General features: G+C 29.7%; 1 protein-coding gene across 1 annotated transcript in view; it reads left to right on the plus strand.

The window, feature by feature from the left end:
• Nucleotides 1-24,461, plus strand: part of LOC107172259 (uncharacterized) — a 69,470-nt gene that overhangs the window by 39,299 nt on the left and 5,710 nt on the right. The window contains exons 8-13 of the mRNA XM_015522580.2: nucleotides 7,822-8,083; nucleotides 16,696-16,826; nucleotides 17,138-17,333; nucleotides 17,443-17,817; nucleotides 17,956-18,528; nucleotides 22,662-23,477. Coding sequence (XP_015378066.2) covers nucleotides 7,822-8,083; nucleotides 16,696-16,826; nucleotides 17,138-17,333; nucleotides 17,443-17,817; nucleotides 17,956-18,528; nucleotides 22,662-23,477 — 2,353 coding nt within the window. The remainder of the gene's footprint in view (nucleotides 1-7,821; nucleotides 8,084-16,695; nucleotides 16,827-17,137; nucleotides 17,334-17,442; nucleotides 17,818-17,955; nucleotides 18,529-22,661; nucleotides 23,478-24,461) is intronic.

Genomic DNA, 24,461 nt, shown 5'->3' on the forward strand with positions numbered 1-24,461 from the left:
ATGGTCCGTTAACTCAACCAACCAACTTATATACTGCGTACATTATCTTAACCCAAAAAAAATATACATAAAATTATTGGTTATAAAATTATCAGATGAAGATGGGACAAAATAATGAGAGATATGGGTTAACAATATTATTACTCAGCAGTCAGCAGTCACTATATGTATTAATGTGTTTGTAACTAAAAAAAAAAAAACAGAAATATCTTTCCAGCAGAAATTTCTATAGAATATAAATGTATCAGGATATCTTGTGAAGTGTTTTGAAATCATCAGATCAAGATTGCACAAAATATTGAGAAAAATGGGTTGATAATTATTACCAAGCAGTTAACATAATATTATGTATTAATGATGTGTTTGTAACTAAAACAAAAATAAATATCTGTCCTGCAGATATTCCCAGAGAATATAAGAGCATTAGGTCTAACTTTAGGAACCTTTACGACAATTTTAAAGTGTATCGGAACGATATGAAAGAAATAAGTTCAAAACCAAACATTTTTTAGTCGAACATAACTTAACAAATGAGTAATGTTTGAAGCTTTGTGTTGACAACAAATGAAAATCGCGTTGAAAATTTTGTGTGCAAACGTATCACGCAACAATGCAACATTATAGACACAGACCAAATGGCAGTCAGGCCCATAAAAAAAAAGTGCAGCCAGCGAAATTAGAACCTAACCTAATCTAGTAGGTATTTAATTTTTTGTAAATAGTAATACAACAAGCTTGTTTCTATTGTGTAACTTGGGCCATTGTATGCACAGACCAGCAGCTGCTGCAACCTGTAGATAGTACTATCATAAATTGTGATAAAACTATGTCTATAATGACAACAGTGGCGATATGCAAGGAATAAGGATGATAACACTTAACGAAAATATTCCTCCATGGTATAGCCCGAAACTTTTTCTTTCTCTCTTAGTTTTTTCGTCTGGATGAATCAATTATAGGGAGGTGTGGAAGCGCTGTCAATTATATTATCGTTCTGTACAACGGGTTGATGCGCATATGGTGTATATTCTACAGTGCCATTGCTTTCGGGGAAAAAAAATAATGTATAATATTTGGTATGATATGGCCTTTATTTTATGGTATAAATAGGAATTATGATATTATTATTGATAGCATGGCTCAGTATAGGTAACCGATTTACTAAATCTTTCACAAAATCTTTTTTCCCAGAACTATTCACCTTGTAATAAATACTACTTGCGCTTCAATATACAGATGGAACGGCCTCTCTATATTACTCTATGATTATTATTATATTATTACTATATTATTATCAAAATTTAATACATTTGTAATAAACACTTAACAAAATTAAAAATCAAGTTCTGGGAATTTTGTCTAAAATAGGTACATAATAAATACACAATTAATCATAATTATAAAATATGATAAGTGTAAATCTTACAAAAAGTAATAAAATAAAAAGCTTACCTCAGTGAAATAGTGTATAACTAACACAACTCGAATAAAAGTCATGTTAGTAATATTTTGTATGGTATTATAAAATAAAAATAAAAAATTAATAAAAATAAAAATTATAAGAATAAAAGTTATGGGATACAATAATAAATTCAAATTAAAACTACAAAATCATATACTTATAAGTTGAAAAAAATATAAACAGATCATTACTCAGTAGAAAATTTAACAATAATTTTTAAAACAGTTCCATCGAATAGCACTCATTGAGCACTAAAATTCGGTGCTATAGCGGGTTGGTGCACCCGCTGAGACAAAATACTGGAAACCCCATAACTCGGAGGGAAAGATAGCACTAATTTTGAAAACAGTACTATCGAATAGCACTAATTGTGCACTAAAATTTGGTGCCATAGCGGATTTTGTTGCTGATGGTGCAACCGCTACGTGAAGTTAGTGAAGAATGGTAAGCCCCTTTACAACTTTTTACTGGCCATAGCATTAATTAAAAAAATTCTACGGTTGAATAGTACTAATTGAGCACTAAATAATGGTGTTATAGCGAAAATTAGTGCTGGAATTTTTCCGCTAACTTCACGCACCTACCAATGTGCCACAAGTTTTTACGTGAAAATTCGATAATGGTAGCTCAGAGTGTCGAATTGTTAAATGTTATTTAATGTTATTTTAAAACATAATTTTAAAATACAATAAAGTTTCAAAACCTAGTTTATTAGTATCCTGATGTCTTAGAAAATGTTGATTACAAGTTTGATCCTATACCTTGTAAGGTTTCCCTAACAGTCGAACACTAAAATAGTGACCGACCACCACGAATCCGAGACGGTTTAGGTCGGAGAAATGTGGATTTAAAATATATAATACTATATAAGGTACATTTTTTTTTTTTTTTTTTTTTATATGAATTATGATTTTAGTAGAAATTTTATAATTATTAATATTACACCGTATGGAGTACATGGCATTTTACCCGACACCGCATAAAGCCAACACCACACTGACATGGGTGAATCTGCTGATGTTGTTGTTGTTGTTATTGCTCTCGTTTTCATCCAACTACCCTCCGGGTGACAGCCCTGGCCAATCGGGCTGTACTACTCCATTATTCTTATGGATGGAACACTGGTCGTAAAAGGGGCCGTTACGCCGGTGACCAGGCTGGATAGCGAACGACGACTGACTACTTTGACCCAGTGATGCGATGCCGTGGTGGTGGCCTTGTCGGTGTATAAATATATAATCAGAATACGAGATACGACAGGTGTGCGTGTGTGGTCGTGTACGGATGCGTGTTGTCATTCGCACTTTGTCCCAATGACCGATATATTAGTGATATTGATATAATCTATTACTACCCATACACGAACCGAGTTCCAATGTTTTCACGGGAATAATTTAGTCACGTAACAACCTTCATCCCAAAAACATGTAAATCCATTTTTATTCCACGCTAAAAGGTTTTTCAAAACTTTGTTCTACAGTTTGAAACAACAAAATTAATTTAAGCTTAATAAACTTTGTGCCGTAATCAGTAGAATAAAAATATATTTTTTCTATATTTCTAGGCGTCTTCTGATTATTTTCATTTAAATATTTTATTTTGTTTCATTAGTTTGAATGGAAAAACAATGAAAGAATGGCTCAAACAGAAAAATGAACATTTTACTCTTAATATTATTTACACAAAAACACAATATGTATAATTAATGAAATGAATAACAAATATTACAAGACGGTAGTTAGAACATAATTTATAGTTTTTACAATATTAAGTTATGACTTATGTGTGTATAATAATAGTCATTTATTTTATGTTTTATGCGCTTTGTTTTTTAATTTACTTTCCTCTCCCTTCTCATATAATTTAACTTCCACAACTAAAGTTTGCTATCGTAGTGTTGCTTCATTGTTTGAAACTTTAAACTTTAAATTTGGTTGCCCTAAACCTTTCACTCATTATTTGTGACATATTTTTCTTTGCTGAGCTATCTCGTTTATCGCTTTTGTTACATATAAACCATTTTTTTTTATATTTGTATTACCTTTTAAAGTTTCAACTTTTATTATTTTTCATTGGTTTACAGTGTGGCATGTAAAAAATATATAAATAAAAACCGAGATTTTTCAACAAAGCTCTATAGGTACATATAGCCGTTTCCATTTTTTTTTTTTTTTTTATTAAATTATGCGCAATATAATATTAAATTGAGTCAAGTAAGCGACTACAGAAGGCGTAAGCGTAGTCGACATAAAGTAGACTTTGTTTATTTATTCAAACTTGCTTTTATTATTAAATTTTACACACACAAAACATATTATATAATAAAATACTTTGTAGCTGTTAGGTACACAACGATGAACGATCCATTATAATAATAACACTAACAACTGTAGTAATAACAGTGTTTTTACTACAGCAACATTATTAAAATAGCAATTAATATATTTTATTAATTTTTCTAAAGGTGTTATAATTTTGATTGGTTAAATTTTGATGTTTGTATTGCCTATGATATTAGGTATTATAGTAATATTTATTCATTAATAATAATATTATAAATTACATAATAATTCTGAATCTGATGTATTAAATTAAATATATTATGTACTAAATTGTAATTAAATTAATATAATAACTTGATATACCTATCTAGTCATAATAACATTATTGTAATAAGTATACATAATTAACACGAATTCTCCAACATATTTTAAATTAATTGTTTTGTAACATAGCTAAATACCTACTAATTCTCGGGGCAAAAATATTTAAATCTTCCGTAAATAAGGACATATCCTATTAGACATTATAGTCTGGACGTTGGGGCAAATGATCTTGAACATAAAAACAATAGAAATATCAGTAAAAAAAAATTTTAACTAAAAAACAATATCGGGAAAGTGGATGTCGCTCTGCTGTACAGTGGGTTACAAGTGGGTTACTGTAATGGATGGAATTAAATTTGAATCCAATGATATTATATCATTATATACGAAAAACGATGACGGTTTATCTGTCTAGGATATATTATTATAGATTATTAAAAATTTTCAAATCTTTGATTTAAAAAGAAAAATGTTTATGAATTTTTAGCTCAAAATAATTTGCGAATTTTCGTGATTTTTACGTATGATGTCAAAATTCAAAATTTGAACGCTTGTAAAAAAAATTGTGCGTATATATATCTTTTATTTTTCACCTGCTATTGTAAAAATATGTTAGGAGCCTTGAATTTAATTTTCAAATCTTAGATTAAAAAAGAAAAACTTTATGAATTTTCTAGTTTAAAATAATTTGCGAATTTTCGTGATTTTTACGTATGTTGTCAAAATTAAAATTTGATTGCTTGTAAAAAAAATTGTGACCATGTATTTCTTTTATTTTACAACTGCTATTGTGAAAATATGTTAGGAGCATTATATTAAATTTTCAAATCTTAGATCTAAAAAGAAAAAGTTTTATGAATCTAAGATAATTTGAACATTGCCGTAATTTTTACGTATTTAGTCAAAATTTGAACTTTAAATGATTATAATAAAAAAATCGTGCCTATGTATTTTTAATATTTTTTAACTGTTATTGGTACAATGTGTTAGAAGCCTTGTATTAAATTTTCAAGCTTTTCTACTCGACAAATAAATTTTTAATAATATTTATAGTAAAAAAAAACTAAAAAGTTGAAAAATTAAAATGTCAGTAAACAGCTCAAAACTAATGAAAATATTTTGAAAATTTTATTAAATATATAAAATGCCTATATAAACATTCAGTGAATGTTTCAAGTACCTATCTGCGGTAATTTGTGTTAGAGTTACACCAAAATAAGAAAATCACTAAAAGTGAAATCCAGTGAAAATCCAATGTTGTAAAAATTTCAATTTCAAATGCTCATAAAAATTTAATTTGAATTTCCAGTGGACTTTTTATTTGTGATAAAGATTGAAAAACATGTATGGAATCTTGTATTAAATTTTTTAATCTTAGATTTAAAAAGAACATTTTTTATGAATTTCTAACTTAAAATAATTTGTGAATTTTTGTGATTTTTACGTATTTTGTCAAAATTCAAACTTTGAATGCTTATAAAAAAAAATTGTGACTATGAATTTATTTTATTTTTCAACTGCTATTGTAAAAATATGTTAAGAGCCTAGTATTAAATTTTCAAGCTTTTCTGCCTAACAAATAAATTTGTATCGATATTAATTTTAAAAAAACTGATAATTATCGAAAATTGCAAATACCTATGAATAGTTCAACTTAAGTCGAACATAGTGGATAGAATATACTTTTATGAACATTCGGTGAAAATTTCATGTATCTATGGTCATTTGTTTTAAAGTTACATCAAAAACCAAAATCGATTTTGTCGAAAAATGAGTGTGCGTAAAATTTCCCGTTTTTCCCTTAATTTTTAGTTTGTTTTTCTCAATTATTTAAAAAAGTATTAAGAATTTTTTACTTCTGACCCCCCAAAGTACCAACTAGATTCACTTTCTGATTGAACGAGGTACTGAAGTAAAAAATCGAAGCACTTTTACTACCCCAAAACGTGATGACAGACACAAAAAAAATAAAATAAAAATAAAAATAAATATAATAACACACATCATGGTAAAATTAATATATTCATCGCTCCGCTCAGAATCTAAAAGTGCAATAATTATTTATTATAATATGTAAAAATATATTAGTATTAAAATATTTTTAAAAAAAAAAACAATTAAAAAATTTAATAATTAAAATCTTTTTACCTAATAGTTAAATACTTTGGGTCAAAGTCTTTGGCGATTAAAAGACAAATTATATTTCTGTGCGATTATTAAAAGTGTATTCTCTCGTGCTATAATAAAGCGCTGTATAAACGTTTGTAGTAACAAATTAATATGTCTGTGAACTTGGCGGCACTAAGGTACCGGAATTCAATTAAACATATCCAACAATTTTGTTGGAAGTTTGTTGGACATTGTTGGAAAGTTTTTAAAATTTGTTGGACAATAAAAAAAAAGTTATGTTCAATTTTCCAAAACCGCCGCCAAGTTCTCATCAACGGCCAACACTAAATCAAACACAACAACAACTATCCAAAACTGTAGATGACAATTTGTTGGACGTTGTTGAAAGGTCCCACGATTTGTTGGATCACCATTTATTTTATACGATTTTTTGAAAAAGTGCCGCTAACTTCACACCAGTGGCCAACAATTCCAAAAACTCCAAAAACCATCCTAAACCGTTGTTGACGAATTGTTGGACTTTGTTGGAAAGGTCCCACAATTTGTTGGATAATTGTTGGTTTTTTTCGAATTTTGTAAAAAATTCCGACATCATACCAATAAAGTGTCCAACAATTCCAAAAACCCCAAAAACCATCCTAAACTGTTGTTGACGGTTTGTTGGACGTTGTTGGAAAGGTCCCACGATTTGTTGGTTAATTGTTGGTTATTTGTTGAAGTATGTCTTAAGTATAAAACTGAAAAAACTTTGTGGGACCTTTCCTACAACGCCCAACAAACCATCAACAACGGTTTAGGATGGTTTTTGGGGTTTTTGGAATTGTTGGCCGCTGGTGTGAAGTTAGGGGCACTTTTTCAAAAAATCGTATAAAATAAATGGTGATCCAACAAATCGTGGGACCTTTCCAAAAACGTCTAACAAATTGTCATCTACAGTTTTGGATAGTTTTTGTTGTGTTTGATTTTGTGTTGGCCGTTGATGAGAACTTGGCGGCGGTTTTTGAAAATTGAACATAACTTTTTTTTACAACAAATTTTAAAAACTTTCCAACAATGTCCAACAAACTTCCAACAAAATTGTTGGATAGGTTTAATTGAATTCCGTTACCTTAGTGCCGCCAAGTTCACAGACATGAAATTAATACTACCCGTATAGTTGGTATATCATAGAAAATAACAATTAACAATTAATATAAAATACGGTATCTATAACGCATAATGTATAATAACAATGTGATCATTGATTGTCCATTAGTTATTTAGTTATATTATTCACATAATACAAGTTCTAAAAATAAAATCCGTTTCACAAATATTCCTTTTCATTTAGAACTTGGTTTTTTGAAACCTGATTAAAAAGTTAGAAGTGCATGTTGACAATATACGAGTCAGTTTATGTAAGTATTCATATAGATATTATAAAATATTTTACTCATTTCAATACGAAAAACTTGAAAAAATATCAAAGATATGACTTAATTTTGATTTTATCCTAATATTACTATTTTCTCGTAGGATGTTGATTTTATAGATAACCATTTTAGCTTATAATTATTCTTATAAGATCTAAATATGTCTTTGTAACCTTGTAACATGATTATGATATTAAGCATTTATTAACAGACTTCAACCGACGGAAACTCAACAACAAGTGTATTGACGTTCGTGCCTGTTAAACCGACGACCAAATCACGTTACCGAGAACCCGGAGAAGCTGACGATCACAGAACGTCTGACTATGACGGAAGGTTAACTTGTAGGGCCGAAAATCCACAGCACCAACTGTCGACGTCCCAGCGAAAGCACACAATAGCAGCCGGTAGTGATACGTCTGATGATGCCGGAACGCCTTTTATACAAAGCACATGGTTGTTACGGATACAATGTGAGTATAATGGTAGAATTGTATATATAGTATATACGACTTATTATTTTATTCATACGCGCAAATAGCTGCATATGTTTCTCGATACATGCTACACCTGTGCAAACATATGTACAGTTCTATAAATTATTTATTATTAGGACTTAAGTTTGAAACTTACAATGAAATCATATTGGCTAAAAATATGAGAAAGAAAACCATTGGTTTTACTATTTTTATTCATCGTAAAAATATTTCAAATCAGTTACCTTGAATTTGAAGTTAAATAGAAATGTATGTATTTTGAGTTTGCTTAACTTAAATATAATTTTATAAGAAAAATTAAATAAACTCTGTGTTTAGTAAATATATAATATCGTTTGCAAAATGTTCTGTAGTTTTATTATACTGAATAATAATAGCCATGTAAATACATTTTCGTAGATTTTTATAACTATGATTTATTTTTTACACTTGTAGTTGAACGATTAACATAAAATTTTATTACCTATATGTCTTCGTCGATAAAAAATACTGCCAAAAATCATTTATTTCTAGCCTAAACAAAACAGTTTAAGTGGTGAACTCAAAATGTTGAATTCTTAAGATAACCTTTTTTTTTATTAGAAAAGTTAAAATATACAATCTGTAATTGTTATTTACAATATGTAATTATGATGGTTTTTAATTATTTTATACAAGGCGTGAACGCATGATCGAAGAGTTTGCCCAGTGACAATACTTTAAACTTGATGTGTTTAGTAGATATTTAATTTTGACTAATTAATGTATTTTAATTGTCTTTAGGTATTTAGTAGGTCTCGTGGCCATTTTCGTTTGAGGCGGTGGATTGGGTTATCTGTGAGTGAGAGGGAGGAGAGGTTAGAGATGAGAAAGTTTAGATGATTAATAGTATTTTTATGACATTTTTGCAGTGATTTGACGCAATTTCGGAGGTAGTTGGAATTTTCAAGTCATTGTCTAGAGTGAGATTACTGATATACCACGGAGGGTTGGTTAAGACTGTTAAGAGTCGGAGATTTATGGATTGAAAGGCTTGGAATTTATTTAAGTTGGAGTTTTTAGAGGTTCCCCAAATTTGTATACTATAGGTCATTGCCGAAGATTACCTTGTTAAATTTTATCTGTAACAGGCTATAGTAGTTATAAACTTACTTATTTGATACCTCATAGGTCATATAGTATTCTAACTGAAAGTTAACACTAAATTAATCAATTCTTAGTCCAAAAAAAAAGCCTATAAAAGGTCATCGATAAATAAAATGTATTAATTATAAATATTCAGAGAACTAAAAGTTATTGAAATTAACCCTAATAAATATCTTCCTATTAATATATTAAATTATAATTTTCTAAATGTAAACTATCATTTTTATACTTTTTATAAAAACAAAAACAATTTCTGATAAATCTAATACTTCAATATTTTACTATACGTAGATTTATAGTAGAAAATAAGTATTATTTTTATATTTATAATTTTTTTTTTTTTTTTTTTTAACAATTGTAATACACTAATGCATAACTTAATCTTAGTGTAATTATTAAGTCGTAAGTGATAAGGCACATACTATATAGTAGTTACACAACTCATTATTATTTATTTCTATAGTAGCATTTAGTTAGGTCCAGATCATCAGATCATGAAACAGCAAAAAAAGAACCAATCTAATGAAATGGGAAATTTCACGTTTAATGCGTAAATATTTATATGGACATTATGTAGTAAGTATTAAATAATTCAAACTTACTTAGGACAAATACGGTGTTCTACCGAGGTTGTATAGTAACCTATATGGTGTAAACGTAAAGACGTCTAATCGGTAACATATCTACCATGCCGACGACTTTAACTTCCGTAAGCGTACACAAGTTAAAATAGTAATTTGTTGCGGATGCAAGCAATCAATAAATTTACCAAGTAAATTTGACCGACTTTTACGTTTCATAGACTATGGAAACTTTTAACGTTTTAGAAATTTAAAATAAAATAAATTGTAATATATTTATAGCGGAAAACTGTATTTTATTAATTTTGAATAATATTAAGACCAAGGCGTGATACATAGTTTTTATAAAATTGTATTTAATCGACGATTGTTATTGTTGCATAACGTATTACATATTTTTAAAAATGAATAAATTTAATGTAGGTTTAATTAAATTTCAAGATTAACTGATTACGACGGAAAATGTGTTAATACAATATATCAATTTACCAAAATGTATAGCATTTTTATTGTTTTATGATTTTTAACTAGCAAAATTATTATATTTTGTTCTTCGCCGATTTCCCATGTTAAGTATTTCCTGGAGATTAAGCGCATAATTGATGATAATTGGGTGTTTCACTATCCGAAGACCAACAAGGATTTCTGTAATTTGCATTTGAATGCCATGTCAACTTGTTTTTTATTTCAAAAACTTCTATACAGACACGTATTCTCTTAAGTGACAATTTAACAAATTAAAATAGAATGGATGGCAATTCAATTACGAAACAGTTAGCGAACAGTTGAGCTTGAAGTTTATAACTGTTCACTTAAAATTCGTACTTGATTAAATATAAAATTTTACTATGTTTCTTCTGCTTTTCTTGTATTAATAAATAACACGTTAAAGAGAATAAAATTATGTAGTCATCGATAAACGGGATGAACGAAATACGCCTACAAAATGTCATAAAAAAAACTTTGCTACAATCTTGAATATAACTCAAATAATAGCCCACACATTTCATTTAAAAAAATATGTGAAATCTGGATTCCAACTCATTAACTGATAACATTATTATCGGGTAAATGCATAATGTATAATAGTAAATATCCTTGTAACTACATTTATTTAAATTAAATTGAAAATTTGTATCAACTACGTAAATAGTTATTGAACATAATATAAAGAGATGACTAGAGGAGGTTGATACATAAAAAAATACTTTGAATACTACAATTTTCGATTGTAAATGTTATAGTTTTTATTACTATTTCACTCGAGTTTAGATATTTTTTATTGTTGTAACAATTCGTATATTGCTTAGGTATATATTATTATTGAAATGGTAAGAAAATATTATTTTCTAATAGTTGTTGTTCGTTCACAGTGATTGATTGTAATATACGGCGATGTAAAAATGAATACAACTTTATTGTTAATAATAAAATCCCGATGATGTTAGGTATATTGATAATAGTTAATTAGCATATTTTTATTAGTAAAATAGCTGGTATTTTCGTTTTATAAATAAAACATAATTTGGTTAGATATTAGATCGAATTGTTGTTTATTAATACCGTAAAATTAGGTAACTTTGATAGACTTATATTTTTACCTACCAGAGTACCATCTCAATCATAGGCGTGCGCAGGCCTCTTTTTCAGGATATGCAGAAGACTGACAATAGCGCGCACTGAAAGTTATTTTAAGATCATAAAATTCTGATAATATGTAATACACAATTCACAAATATTGAAAAACCTACTGTTTAATTAAAAAACTATTGTAATAAATACCATTACACAATACAAGAAGTATGTATTTCGCAAATACTTGGTAGTTGATTACTGATAACTGGATGTTTAAATTTTCCAGAGTCGACATTCGCCCCTCACAGAACTTCAGGGTATGCAGCTGCATACCCTGCATACCCCCTGCGTACGCCTATGATCTCAATCTTATACATTTTTCATAAAATGTAGAAACTTTGATAAAATTATAAAAAGATCATTATTTCAGAAGATAACATTAGAAATTTAAAAATTAACAAAAATGCTGTAACTGAGATTTATTGTTGAGAGTTTTATCATTAATACTTGTAGTAATATTAGTGAGTGCTAAATGATACACAAGTTTTAATTATAATTATGATAAAAAATTTAATAATACACAAGTTATTTATAAAATAAAAAGTAAAATTAAATAGTAAAAATTATCAAAGTTACTTCATAGGTTCTTCAATAAAATATATTTTTTTTAAATGAAAATTGTAATAAATTAATTACCAATAATTCCATGTGTTTTTATTTAAATTATTAACTTTAGTCTTTAATCATTTTTTAATGTTAAAATAATTAGTGTTCATAGTTTTAGCAAATATTAACTATAACTCAAAATAGGAAAGACGGTACTGGATATTTTGTATATCATATTTTTTAATGCCTAATAAAATAATGTTCCACAATTGTTTTATTATTAAAATACTCAAGTATAAATTTATAATGTACTAAATACTTTGAGTATATCATAAGAATATTTTAATAATATACTTAGTTTGAAAGGTTGGATATATTAAATGCTTTAATCATAAATTTTCAAAATATTTTATATATAATGTGTGTTTTATATAATTTTAAATTATTTAAAATACAGTTACATCTGCTATTAACGTGTTATTTGTTAACTAAATATTTAGTTTATTTTGAAATTGTTTATTTTGTCCAAATCATTAAATCTAAAATTGAAATACGAAATAGATTTGTATAAAAAAATAATACTTGCTATATGGTAGAATAATGCCGCAAACTTGTAAGTTTCAGAGCAGCAGTATTCGGGGTTCGTTATTTTAGTGTCTATAGACAGTTGTCAGTAAATTTTACATACCAACAAACTTAAGTTTGGTTGTTTACGACAGACCTAGTCTTTTCCTATAAATTATTACTTCCAACAGATCGTTAGAACTTAGAAATGTAGTAAAGGTAAACTGGCAGTTTGTAATGTTTTTAATATTATTTTAGTGATTATATTTTCACTTACTCTAATCATGTCTTTTACTTAATGTTTGAAATGATCGTGTGTATTTTATTTTCCAAAAAATTTGCGTGACTCTAAATCTGAGTAATTAATGTACATTTTTATACAACTAACTACCAAGTGACAAGATAAATTGTTCTCATTACGCAGCGCTAGTTTTACTTTTTGTTATACTTAACTCATTATATTTAATTATTGTAATTAACTACAGAGTTTTCTTTTTCTTACAAATGTATAATATTAACTTTAATCATTTTTCAAGCCATTTCAATATTTACACGAATACAAAATTTATAGCATCGACATTAAAGAACCCGAAAATATGCGATTGTTTAATTAATTAATCGAAATATTTACATTTAATTTCGATAATACATTCGATTTAACAAACATCACCATCAATTCAGTTTTGTGAGTTTGAGAGTGAAGAGTAGGTAGGTTCTTATGATAATGTTGATAATTTCAAGTACTCTGAACTTTATCAATTAAAAAAATCATTTCCAATCAATTTGAATAATGAGTAGTTTTAGAGGTAATGAATAAGGAGGTATACGTATATGATGTAAAATATGTATATCAAAACATTAAATCACATTATTTTATAGGTAATATAACTTGTTAAATGACATATTCAGTGATATTTTTAATTTTAACGTTTGTGTGCGTGTTTTTGATGCATTATAGGGTTCAGTGGCGTACGCAAGGGGGGGGGGGCTAACGGGCTGAAGCCCCCCCCCCCCCCCATTGCCCGTATTATTGTATTATTTTTATCTTTAAATCTACTGACGATTTAATATAGTACATATCTAAGTGTGTATTTCCCCATTTATTACAACCACGGACTAAGATACCATATATTAGTATATTGTATATTATTACTATAATTAATATCTTTAATTGTGATGACGACCACAATCCATAGATATGTAGATATCTATAATCTATGATTACAACCGAACGTACTATGTTACCAACAATCCGAACAACGTCAATCTATAAAAATAGCCAACATTCCGATTTTCGATAATTTTTCGACTTTCGTTATTATACTTATCAGTTAGGTATCTATGTAATTTTGGAAGTTCTACAATAATTTTCAAAAACGTCATCTAAGCGATTACAGTTATTAGATTGGACTAAATAAAAATGTTTAAACAACAAAATGGGCAATAAAATACATTTAGTCCAGTCTAATAAGTTAAAAATATATTTACACTATTTACAGTCATTGTAGTTTTTATTAAATCATAACCTCATACCGGAGACTAATAATTTCTAATATTAGATGTATTACCAAATTCATAATTACAAGAATACTTATTTATACTTATATTTTGTAAATCTTCATTATTAATTTTTAAGGAGGTATTAGAGTTGTTCTGTACACCATATTTATGTTTCACAACATATATGATCTAATAAGTCAGAGGTAAAAAAAATATTTACATATCTAAAAGGGTGTTTCTAATTCAAGGATATCACTAGGTAAATCCATTTTCAAGCCCCCCCCCTCCCCCCCCAAATGTAAAATCCTGCGTACGCCACTGATAGGGTTGTACGATATATTTACTATTAATGGTAGGCACATGGTCAACCAAATAAAAAAATTCTCCACGAATCGAGTCTACAATCTATATATACTCGTATATAATAACTTGGCTGATTTGATTCATCATCGCCTAGTTGGGACCACTGAAGTAATGAGTATAACATTTGATTAGTAGATTCGTTTTATGATGTAGGGACAAACTAAAAGGATTTTTTCAAAATTTGTATTTTAAAGAGATTCTTCTACAAGAATTTTGAGATTCACGTTGGCAATTGAAAATTTTTTTTGTTGCCATTAGTTGCACATTTTATAAGTATTAATTTGTATGGAACGGTTGTCATTGGTTACTCGGGCAGATAAGGTAAAAGTTATGCATAAAATCTTTGCGTTTTCGTGGCCTTGATTGAAGAAACTATATTTTAAAACTAAATGTATGTTTAAACTTATGTACTCAAAAACTACTTGATCGGTTTTGTTGAAAATCTCAGAGATTTTTTTATAGAGATATCAGAAAAGTTTAAAAAGTAGTTTAAACCACAACACTACAGTAAAATATAAAGCAAAACTAATCCAAAACGTTCGTTGCCATCTAGGCCGAATTATTTCACAAAAACATAGCTACACTGATATTAATTTTCCCATGATTTAAACGTAGATATTAAACCGATACAGCAATATCTAGGTATGTATAGCGCTATATTTATATTTTTTAACAGGTGAAGTCAGGTGTTACTGCTATTTAGTATAATTGTTACCTAGTCAATTATTTATATTGAACAATAATGCCCCTTTATTTGAGGTAATATTTAAAAATTATAGTAGTACCAAACATTTATAATAATAGAATTTTTGAGACTATGATGGATATTTTGACAAAACGATATGACGAATTATATGATTTAACATTTAACGTAGTTAATTTTAATTATTTCTAAAAGAAATAGTGTATACCTTAAGTGTTAAATTATAATTTTAATTAACCTTAAAATGTTTACAGTTCACCAATACTTGATTATAATAATTATAATAATACCATAGATCTAATCTAACTAATCAAAAATAAAATAATGAAACAATTCTTGTAAAGCTTATAGATTTAACTAAAATTGTTATTTATTTTATTAATTTTAATTTTAAGTGTAAAACATTTTCATTCTTACATTATCTATTCTAACCTTACAATAAAATTGTTATTGAAGTACATTTTTCATGAAAATATAATTCACATACCTTTGTAAATTACATTTTGTTTTCGTAAATAATCTCAAAAATTAAAAGTAAGGCAAGGTTTTTGAGACTTGGATTCTTTAATTTAAAATATAACATTATATTCACAAAAACGTATGGTGCAACGTACAAGTAATCTAAAATGCATACAAACTTAACGTTTAAAAAAAATATAAATCAGACTTTTAATTAAATATGAGAATTAAAATATTATGGGAAATATAAATATAAAAACATTATTCTGAAAACATATATTATATTATTGAACTCATACAATAGACAAACTTTGCTTTTTGGGTTTATTACCATAGTCCATAACCTTACAATATAGACCCAGTATAAAAGTACCTATAAATCAATATATATTACGGAGAAAGTGACGTATTTTTAAACGTATATGTTCCATCTATTCACCTTTTTAAAAAATATTGTATTATAAAATACATACTATACATTATAAGTTATCGTATGTGTTTATACACTTTACGTATACACTAGCTACTGTTGGTTGGCTTTACTACGAAAAACTGTCATTCTGTCATCCCGCAACGCTGCGCTGCTCGTCATTGTCGTTATGTCCGGACCATTTCTCGTTGAACTCTGTCGCCGTGCCAATTTCGTATAAAAGAAAAAGTGTGCCCTCCGTACATAAAAAATAAGTTAACTCACAATGTCTCGTCGTTTATTATGATAAAAACTATACGAGTCGGTGGCATAAATAGCAAGCGCATTTTTTATTGTATATATACGGGACGGGTAGGGGCCCCATCCGCGTCGTGGTCAATCGGTTGTGAAATTGCTCTTCCACCCCTCTCATCGTCTTGTTATACAAACGACACCCTACCCGCCGAAAAGTTAAGTCACCCAGTTAATAAGTTACCGGAGCTGATACTATATAGTAACTGCTAGGGATTGAAAAAAAATATTATTGAACAGATCATATTATTTATAAATGGCGTAAAAAATTCTTTGGCAACGATATTACAATCATATTATATGGTACGCATCGTATCTTTTGTTGGGCTTGGTGCTTTAAATATAATTATAAGTTTCAAATAGTGCATACCTAATATATATAATTTTCCAGATGTTCCTGAGACTCAAATCACATTGGGTACTAACTTACGTGCAGATGACATACGTGAGGGTACAGACGTGTATTTCGATTGTACAGTGGATGCGGTACCACCTGCGTATAAAGTCCAATGGAAACGAGATGTAAGATATTATATATTAGCATTAACATTTATTATTTAAGATTAAATTTATAAAGTATTTTGTCAATTTTAAATTTAAACCATTTGTTAAACCTAAAAATAAAATAGAACATATAAAAACAACTTTTTTCTAATACGGAAATCACATAAAATATGAAAATATATTATTTTCAAAATGTTCATGTTTTAAATATTTCCCACTATGGAAATCTTCAAAAGTATTTTCAGTTGATGATAGTTTATAAGTGTTTATTTTTATTTTTGAATATTAGGCGTTATTTAGCATAATTTTGTTTATTTACAATATCTTAGGGCATTGAACTTCATCACAATGCTGGTGGAGGTGGTTCGATATCTGGAAGCGGATCAACTACAACAATTATTATCAGTAATCAGTCATTGGTGTTACAAGGGGTTAGCCGCCGTGAGGCAGGCCATTATACATGTGGTGCTGAAAACGCCGAAGGTCCCGGACCTCATAGCAAATCAATTTATCTCGATGTTCTCTGTAAGTTTACATATGTACATTGTACAGTGATAAATAATGAACAGTATTATTAGTGTTGTTTAAAAATAAAAATAAATTATGTTGAATGAAATATACGATTTTATTTTAGATGCCCCAACGTGTACACCAAGTAACGGTGCTGGGAAAGCTGTTCAACGAGTGGTTTACGGTGTGGCAAAAAAAGAAACCGTAACGATTGCTTGTCACGTACAAGCTAATCCTGCACCAACAGAATATCGTTGGTCGTTCAACAATACGATTTCTTCAATTGCTACAGGTGGCGGAGCTGGGTCCGCCTCGACAGGATCCTTGGTCAAACAACGGTTCAGTAGTATTGGAAATTTGGCCGGTTCTTCTTTAAACTCATCGAGAGTGCTAACTTATGCTCCGAGAACAGATTTTGACTACGGTACGGTTGAATGTTGGGCTCGAAACCGAGTGGGTATGCAAGCGCATCCCTGCGTCTATCACGTTATTGCTGCAGGTCAGTAAGCAGAATTGCCTATAATATTATATATATATATATAAATATAAATTAGTTACATTATGTTTTTATATGTCAATAAATAAATGTTATAGGTGGGTACCTACTTATTAACTATGATATAAATATATTTTACAGGTCGACCAGATCGTGTAACTAACTGTACGGTAGTTAACTCTAGAGCTGCCATAAATCCCAATGGAACAAGAAGATTAAGAAGTTCTAAAAACTCAGGATCTCATATTTTTATAAGATGCACCGAAGGATATGATGGTGGATTACCACAACGTTTATGGGCTGAAATCAGAGAAGATTCTAAAGTCCAGAATTCGGACTTAGGTGGTGACGATTTAGGTGGAGATTTAGTACTTAATGTAACGGGTATTGATGAACAAGACCAACCAGGTTTCTCAGATTTAAATCCAGATGAAAATAAAAAATCAGAAAATGTAGCTTCTCCGCCGGTAAAAGTATTTGTTGCAAGAGGATTAAAACTAGGAGCTGTCTATAGAGTTGATGTGATGGCTAGCAATGCCAAAGGAAGGTCAGAACCATTAACATTAATGGTATCAATACCAATGGGGATGACTGGAGGTGATTCTGATGAACAAAATCAAAATGGAATTTCAAATACAATGACCACAATTGAAGGTCAAGACCCTGATCGAGCCCGGAATTTACTATTGGAACAACAACGAGAACAGGAACGTGGTAAGTGTAATTTTAATATTAATATAAAATTTAAAAAAGCAACATTTTATATGCACCTTTTATAAAAAATAAAAAAACAAATGAACATTATTTAAGAAAGTGTGAGAATATAATTTAACAATATAATTTTTCAAAAATATTTGGAATGTTATAAAATATATTTTATGTAAATCTAATAAAAAATACAATTATTAAATTAGGTGTTTTTTTTAATATGGTTAAAATAAGTAACAACAGATACCCAACCTTATTAAATTTAAATTAAAAAACCTTCTAAAATATTTACCGAAGTAATTTAGAGTAACAGTTATGTGTCAAGCAAATATTCGAACATTTTACAGAAAGTTAAAATATTAAGCGAATAATCAATTAAAATAACATTCCCTGCAATTAATTACAAATTTTAAAAGTAATTAAAAAGTCTTCATTTCTAGTATAAATTGTACCTGTAGTGTCATTGTATATTTATACTCAAACAATTTTCCTTCGTATAATATATTTTACAAAGCTGGTAGTAATTCTCTTGAGTAACAGCAATCGATATCGTCACCCTTTAAATTAGTACTCCCTGGCTTCAACCAAGCTTGTAATATCTAAAGGGGCAATAAGCGCATGTTACACATAGGTGTTTATCACCTCTTGCGATTTTTATTCCCCTTACCTACCCAAGAAAATAAATTTATAAAGGGTGACCAGGGTGGGTTATAATTACGTGGTGTAAATATGTCAAATTGTACTACAGTATTAATTAAAAATGCAATTACGTGCACAGTTATTACAGTTTATTAGTAGCAATAGTAGCATGAGTGTACAAAGTACATTTTAAAAGACCACTCGAGATAAAAATTCAAAAAGGCATATTATTTATTTGTATTTATTTAAATGTGTTTATATTATAAAGTTCCTTAAATTAGCATATTCTAACTAAACTAAACCTAACCTGCAAATTACCTAGTGGCTAGTAGTTACTTAATGTGATTTTATATTTCATATTATCATAAATCAATAAACCTGCCTAGGAATAGTAAACAAAAATAAAAATATAAAAATATTTTCCTTAAATATATTCATTATTTTTAAATTTACTATTAATACAAATAGTTAAAGAATATAAATTCAATTAAAGTACATTCATCCACAATTCAATACATACTATTTCAAATCATAATCATTTTTTAATAGAAACCAATCATGTATTTAGAATTTAGATTAAATACAAAATTGAATATATTTTTATAACGTTTTCGATGAATTTATATTTTATTCTGACTTTATAAGTAAACGCTATATCATAAATTACTACACTATAAAGTATTAATTATTTAAAAAAACACAATAAAGTGTAGGTACCTATATTGTATATATCAGAGCCAGAGGTATTCAAACTGTGCGTCGCGGCTTCCAGGAGAGTTGTGACAGTTTGCAAAGGGAACCGCGTCAAAGCATCGGAAACTAATAACATACCTAGGTCTTGTATAATTATTATAAATATTATTTGCAATTATTATGGAAATGAAAACGATATACCTTATGACGCGACCATTTGAAGTTTTATTTCTAGTACTAAAGTCACCGCAATTATCACCCATATAACATACTAGCGATATTGTATCCATGTGTTGTTTCAATTTCTTCATAATAATTTTGGGAGCCGCCAAAATATTGTGAACACCAAAGAAGCTGCGGGATGAAAAAGTTTGAATACCTCTGGTATATATAATAAACAGTAAAGCTAAAAAATTAAAAAATTATTAAATATGCTAACATTTTCTTTAAATATAAAAGCCTTCTCGAATTAAAGCTCAACTAGAAGTTTAATTTTAAATCTAAGTGCTCACAGTTCATTTCAGTATCTAAACACTTCATCCAACTATCAAGTTGAAAATAGATTTCTCAGCTTTGTATGATGAACCCATTAGAACCTTCTTCCTCCCGGACGTATGATTATAATGGACATAGTAAACCCGTTGTTCAAATTCTAAGGTCAGATATCGAACTCCTTAGAATAAATTGGTGTTAAAATTTTATTTAGAGGCTATTAAATGGTCAAGTAAATCCTCAGCGTCTTCTAGGTCGACCCAGTATAAGATTACCTACCTAATAATTCCAGGTAAAATCATTTTATTTGAGTTTCAGTCAGACTAACTATTTTAATTTTTATTTTATTAGGTAATATGCAATCTGTAAAATTTAGACACAATAAGCATATACGAGCAATGTAAAACAAAAAAAATAAAACAGACGAGAAAGACGTGATTAAAGGAGCTACCCATTAGTGACACTTTAGCTCATTGGCGCAACTATAGGAGAACGCAAAAAGGTCTTTAGCACCCCTTGATATTTTAGATCTAACTATTATAATTATAATGAAATAACATCAATTTTATGTTTTTAATCATATAGCACCCCACGTTTTAGAGGTCTAGTTGCGCCTATGCTTTAGCTGTTGTAAATATACATCGTTTTGCTAATTTAAAGAAGGTCAAGATATCATAATATTCTTTTCAACCTTCGTTGGGGACATCCATGAAGAGTTGGGATAGAGAGACCTTTTATGAGTGGATTGTAGTGATTTGAAAGTTTGAGGTGAAATCTATTGTAGAAAGTTTTGGATTCTTCGTTAATTGTTTTTATATGAAGGTCGTTATAGAGCGTATGATTTGAAACGAAATAAAATACATTGTCATTTTGTGGAGTGAAATATTTTGGAATGTTTGAATTTTGTTGGTGTTTGATTTTTTGGCTGTTCCCCAGAGTTGTAGTCCGTAAGTCCATATAGGTTTTAAATGAAATTTATATATTATTATTTTTGTTTTTAAAATTATGAATTAGTTAGAATAAAGTGATTTGAGTAGGTATTGCAGGATCGTGAATTTAGTAAAAGTCTTTTGGTTTTTGTACGATTATTCCATGTTAGTGTTTGTCGAGATGAATACCTAAATATTTAACCATGTCAGATGTTGGGATTGAAATATTATTTATGAAAACGTTAAGAAAGTGTCCTAGTTTTAGTGTGAAGGTAATGTGGACTGATTTTGTGCTATCAATTTTGACCCTCAATTTTTTGTAACAGTCTGCCATAAGATCCAGATGGAGTTGAAGAGTAGCTGAAGCAATTGGGTTTTCATGCATTGATTTAATGGTTTTGTCATCTGCGTACTCCGCTACTAAAGTGTCAGCGAGCGAGTTGATCGAATACAAAAATATTAAGCAATATAGGGTATAACATACCACTCTGTGGTTCTCCAGCATTAATTGTTGAAAAATGAAATATTTGAGAAGGGTGAGCCATGGCGAATTTGAAAATTATGATTGTCTAGATACGATTTTATTAATAGAAAAAGTTCTGAAGGAAGACATTTCCTAAAGGGTTAAATAGTTAACCTTGATGCCAGGCTCTATCAAACGCTTGAGATATGCCAAGAAAAACACTAGTACAGTATGGTTTCTTTTCTAGAAAGGAGAAGATAACATCCACGACTCTGTTAACTTGGTGAGTTGTGCTATGCTTACATCAAAAACCGAATTGTGAGTGAGAGAGAACATTATTGAGAATGATGTGTGATAATAATCGTTTAGAGATGAGTTCTTCGTAAATTTTTAAGAAAAAGGGCAAAAGACTAATTGGTCTAAATAAGGCAGGGTCATCAAGTACCTTGACGAGTTTAGTGAACATAACATAATAATGTGGGAAATTTTCCATAACATTGGAAAGTAGGATATTCTTATGAATGAAATTTATTATGTAAGTTAGAAAAATATGGCTTTTTGGAGACAAACTATTTGTAAGTAATACACCATCGACAACTAACAAAGATGATTTGGAATGTTTGTTTTTAATACCCATACAATTCTTGTTCTGTTTTGTTTCATTGTGTTTTTGTTTCTTTTACAATAATTGTTGATAATATAAAGTATGTAAAGCCGTTCGTTGTTCATCATGTACAAACACAAATGATAAAAATAATAGTAGGTACTGCAGTGCATCTAAATTATAATATTATTATAATAAATATATATATTTTTTTAATTATTTCTATACATGTTTTTACATATATACAAGCGTTACATAAGTATAATATATGAGTACATGTACCTATATTGTTAATCGTACGATGTGGGGTGGTTTGCAGATCGGAGGCTACAAGAGAACGGTGGTGGCGTGGGTGATTTTCGGATGACGCGCGCCATGGCTATTGTGCTGCTCGTAGCCGGGTCATTGGTGGTGGTTGCTTGTGGAGCGGCTACGTTTCTACGGTACCGCCGGGACAACGACGATGACGATGACAACGATGACAACGACCGGGACGGCCATGGGCCGGAACGGACTGTGGTGGACGCAGGCACGGTGTGCATCGCCGGTGCAGGGAACAAACCGGAAGGACCAGTGCACTGTCAGCCAGTCAATGCAGACGGTTGCGTAGTACCGCCGAACGGTGCAATGCCGAACAACAACAACAACGTTGGTTTGAACTTCAGCAATGGCAACAACAACAACAACTGTGGCAAAAACATGATTTCGACGGACAACAGCAAGGAATATCACTGCGGTAACGTCGTCAGCGGCCGAGTGGTAGGCGGCCTTCAGAGGATCTGCAGCAACACTATCGGCAGAGGTGGCTCAGTCCCAATTGGTGCCTCCTGCGCTGACGCCAGTGGATCGCAGCAGGACATCACCTCCGGCACGTCAATCGCGCTCGTGCCGCCTTCACGTGCGTCTCCAACGACTCTCTTGCGCGGTGCTCCGTCCACCAACAACAACGCACAGCAAACGTCCTACGGCACTACGTGTAAGCAATCATTACAGCCGAAATTGTCACTTTCGGCCACCGCCTCCATCGAACAACCGGGACAGGGACGGATACCACAGTCGTACCACAGCAGGAACCCAGACATTATACCGGCCCCGCTCATGTCACCTGGAACCGTTTACAATAACTACAACAGCGGTAAGGCATTTATGTATAGGATAAATTTTATTATAATATATAATCGTTAACATAAATATGCATTACAGTGACGTCATTTCAGATTTTGGGAGAAAAGGGCAAAATTTTGACTGGCTCATAATAGAACTAAAAAAAAAAAACACTCGCTAATAATTACATTTTTATCTTAATACAAATAGCTTTTTTTACATAATTTCGTATCACCAATATGTCAACAGCTTGATTTAAATCTATTAGTGAAGGTAATGAAATAATTTGAAATGTCAATTTATGGCGGCCTTCCTATACATATCCGGCCTGACAGCGGCCCTTTAATGATAAGGGGCAAATTCCCACAATGCCCCTCTCCAAATGACACCACTGACTACGGAGTGGTCCAAAAATATACTAATCATTTGGTTTAAAAAATATACTATATCATAATATTATGTTTAAATATTACTTTTCTTATTAGTTATTATTTCCTGATAGTTTACTGTAACAATATTGTACATTGAGTACACTAGACCCACTCGGTAAAATTATACTATAAACGATAATATTATATAGGTAGGTTAGTTATACTTAGAAATAATAATAATCTTCTTGCAGATTTGTCATATTTTATATTTTTGAATAGATTATATTTCCTGACACAAATAGTCAAATGTACACATTCATCGTACCTCAATTTAATTTATTATTTCACATTATTGAAATTGTATTTGATTTCTTTGGGCACCCCAAAAATCCATCTTGGATCCTACTTTTTTAAATTTATGTTATGCAGTTATGCTGCTGCAATCAGTTATCATGTATTATTAGTCCCTGCGTTCCTCGGAATAGATAATGAAAAATTAATTCGTTTAGCCAAATAGCCTTCTTAAATGCCGCGTACGTGATCATAATTTATTATCGAAAAGTGTATAAACACTTTTCATCATAATAACAATATAGTATGGTAAATATACAAGATAACCGAACATGACCCTATAACTCCTGTTG

This window comes from Diuraphis noxia, unplaced genomic scaffold (assembly GCF_037042655.1).
Source record: "Diuraphis noxia isolate RWA-SAM2 unplaced genomic scaffold, SU_Dnox_SAM2 contig0001, whole genome shotgun sequence".
NCBI lineage: Eukaryota > Metazoa > Arthropoda > Insecta > Hemiptera > Aphididae > Diuraphis > Diuraphis noxia.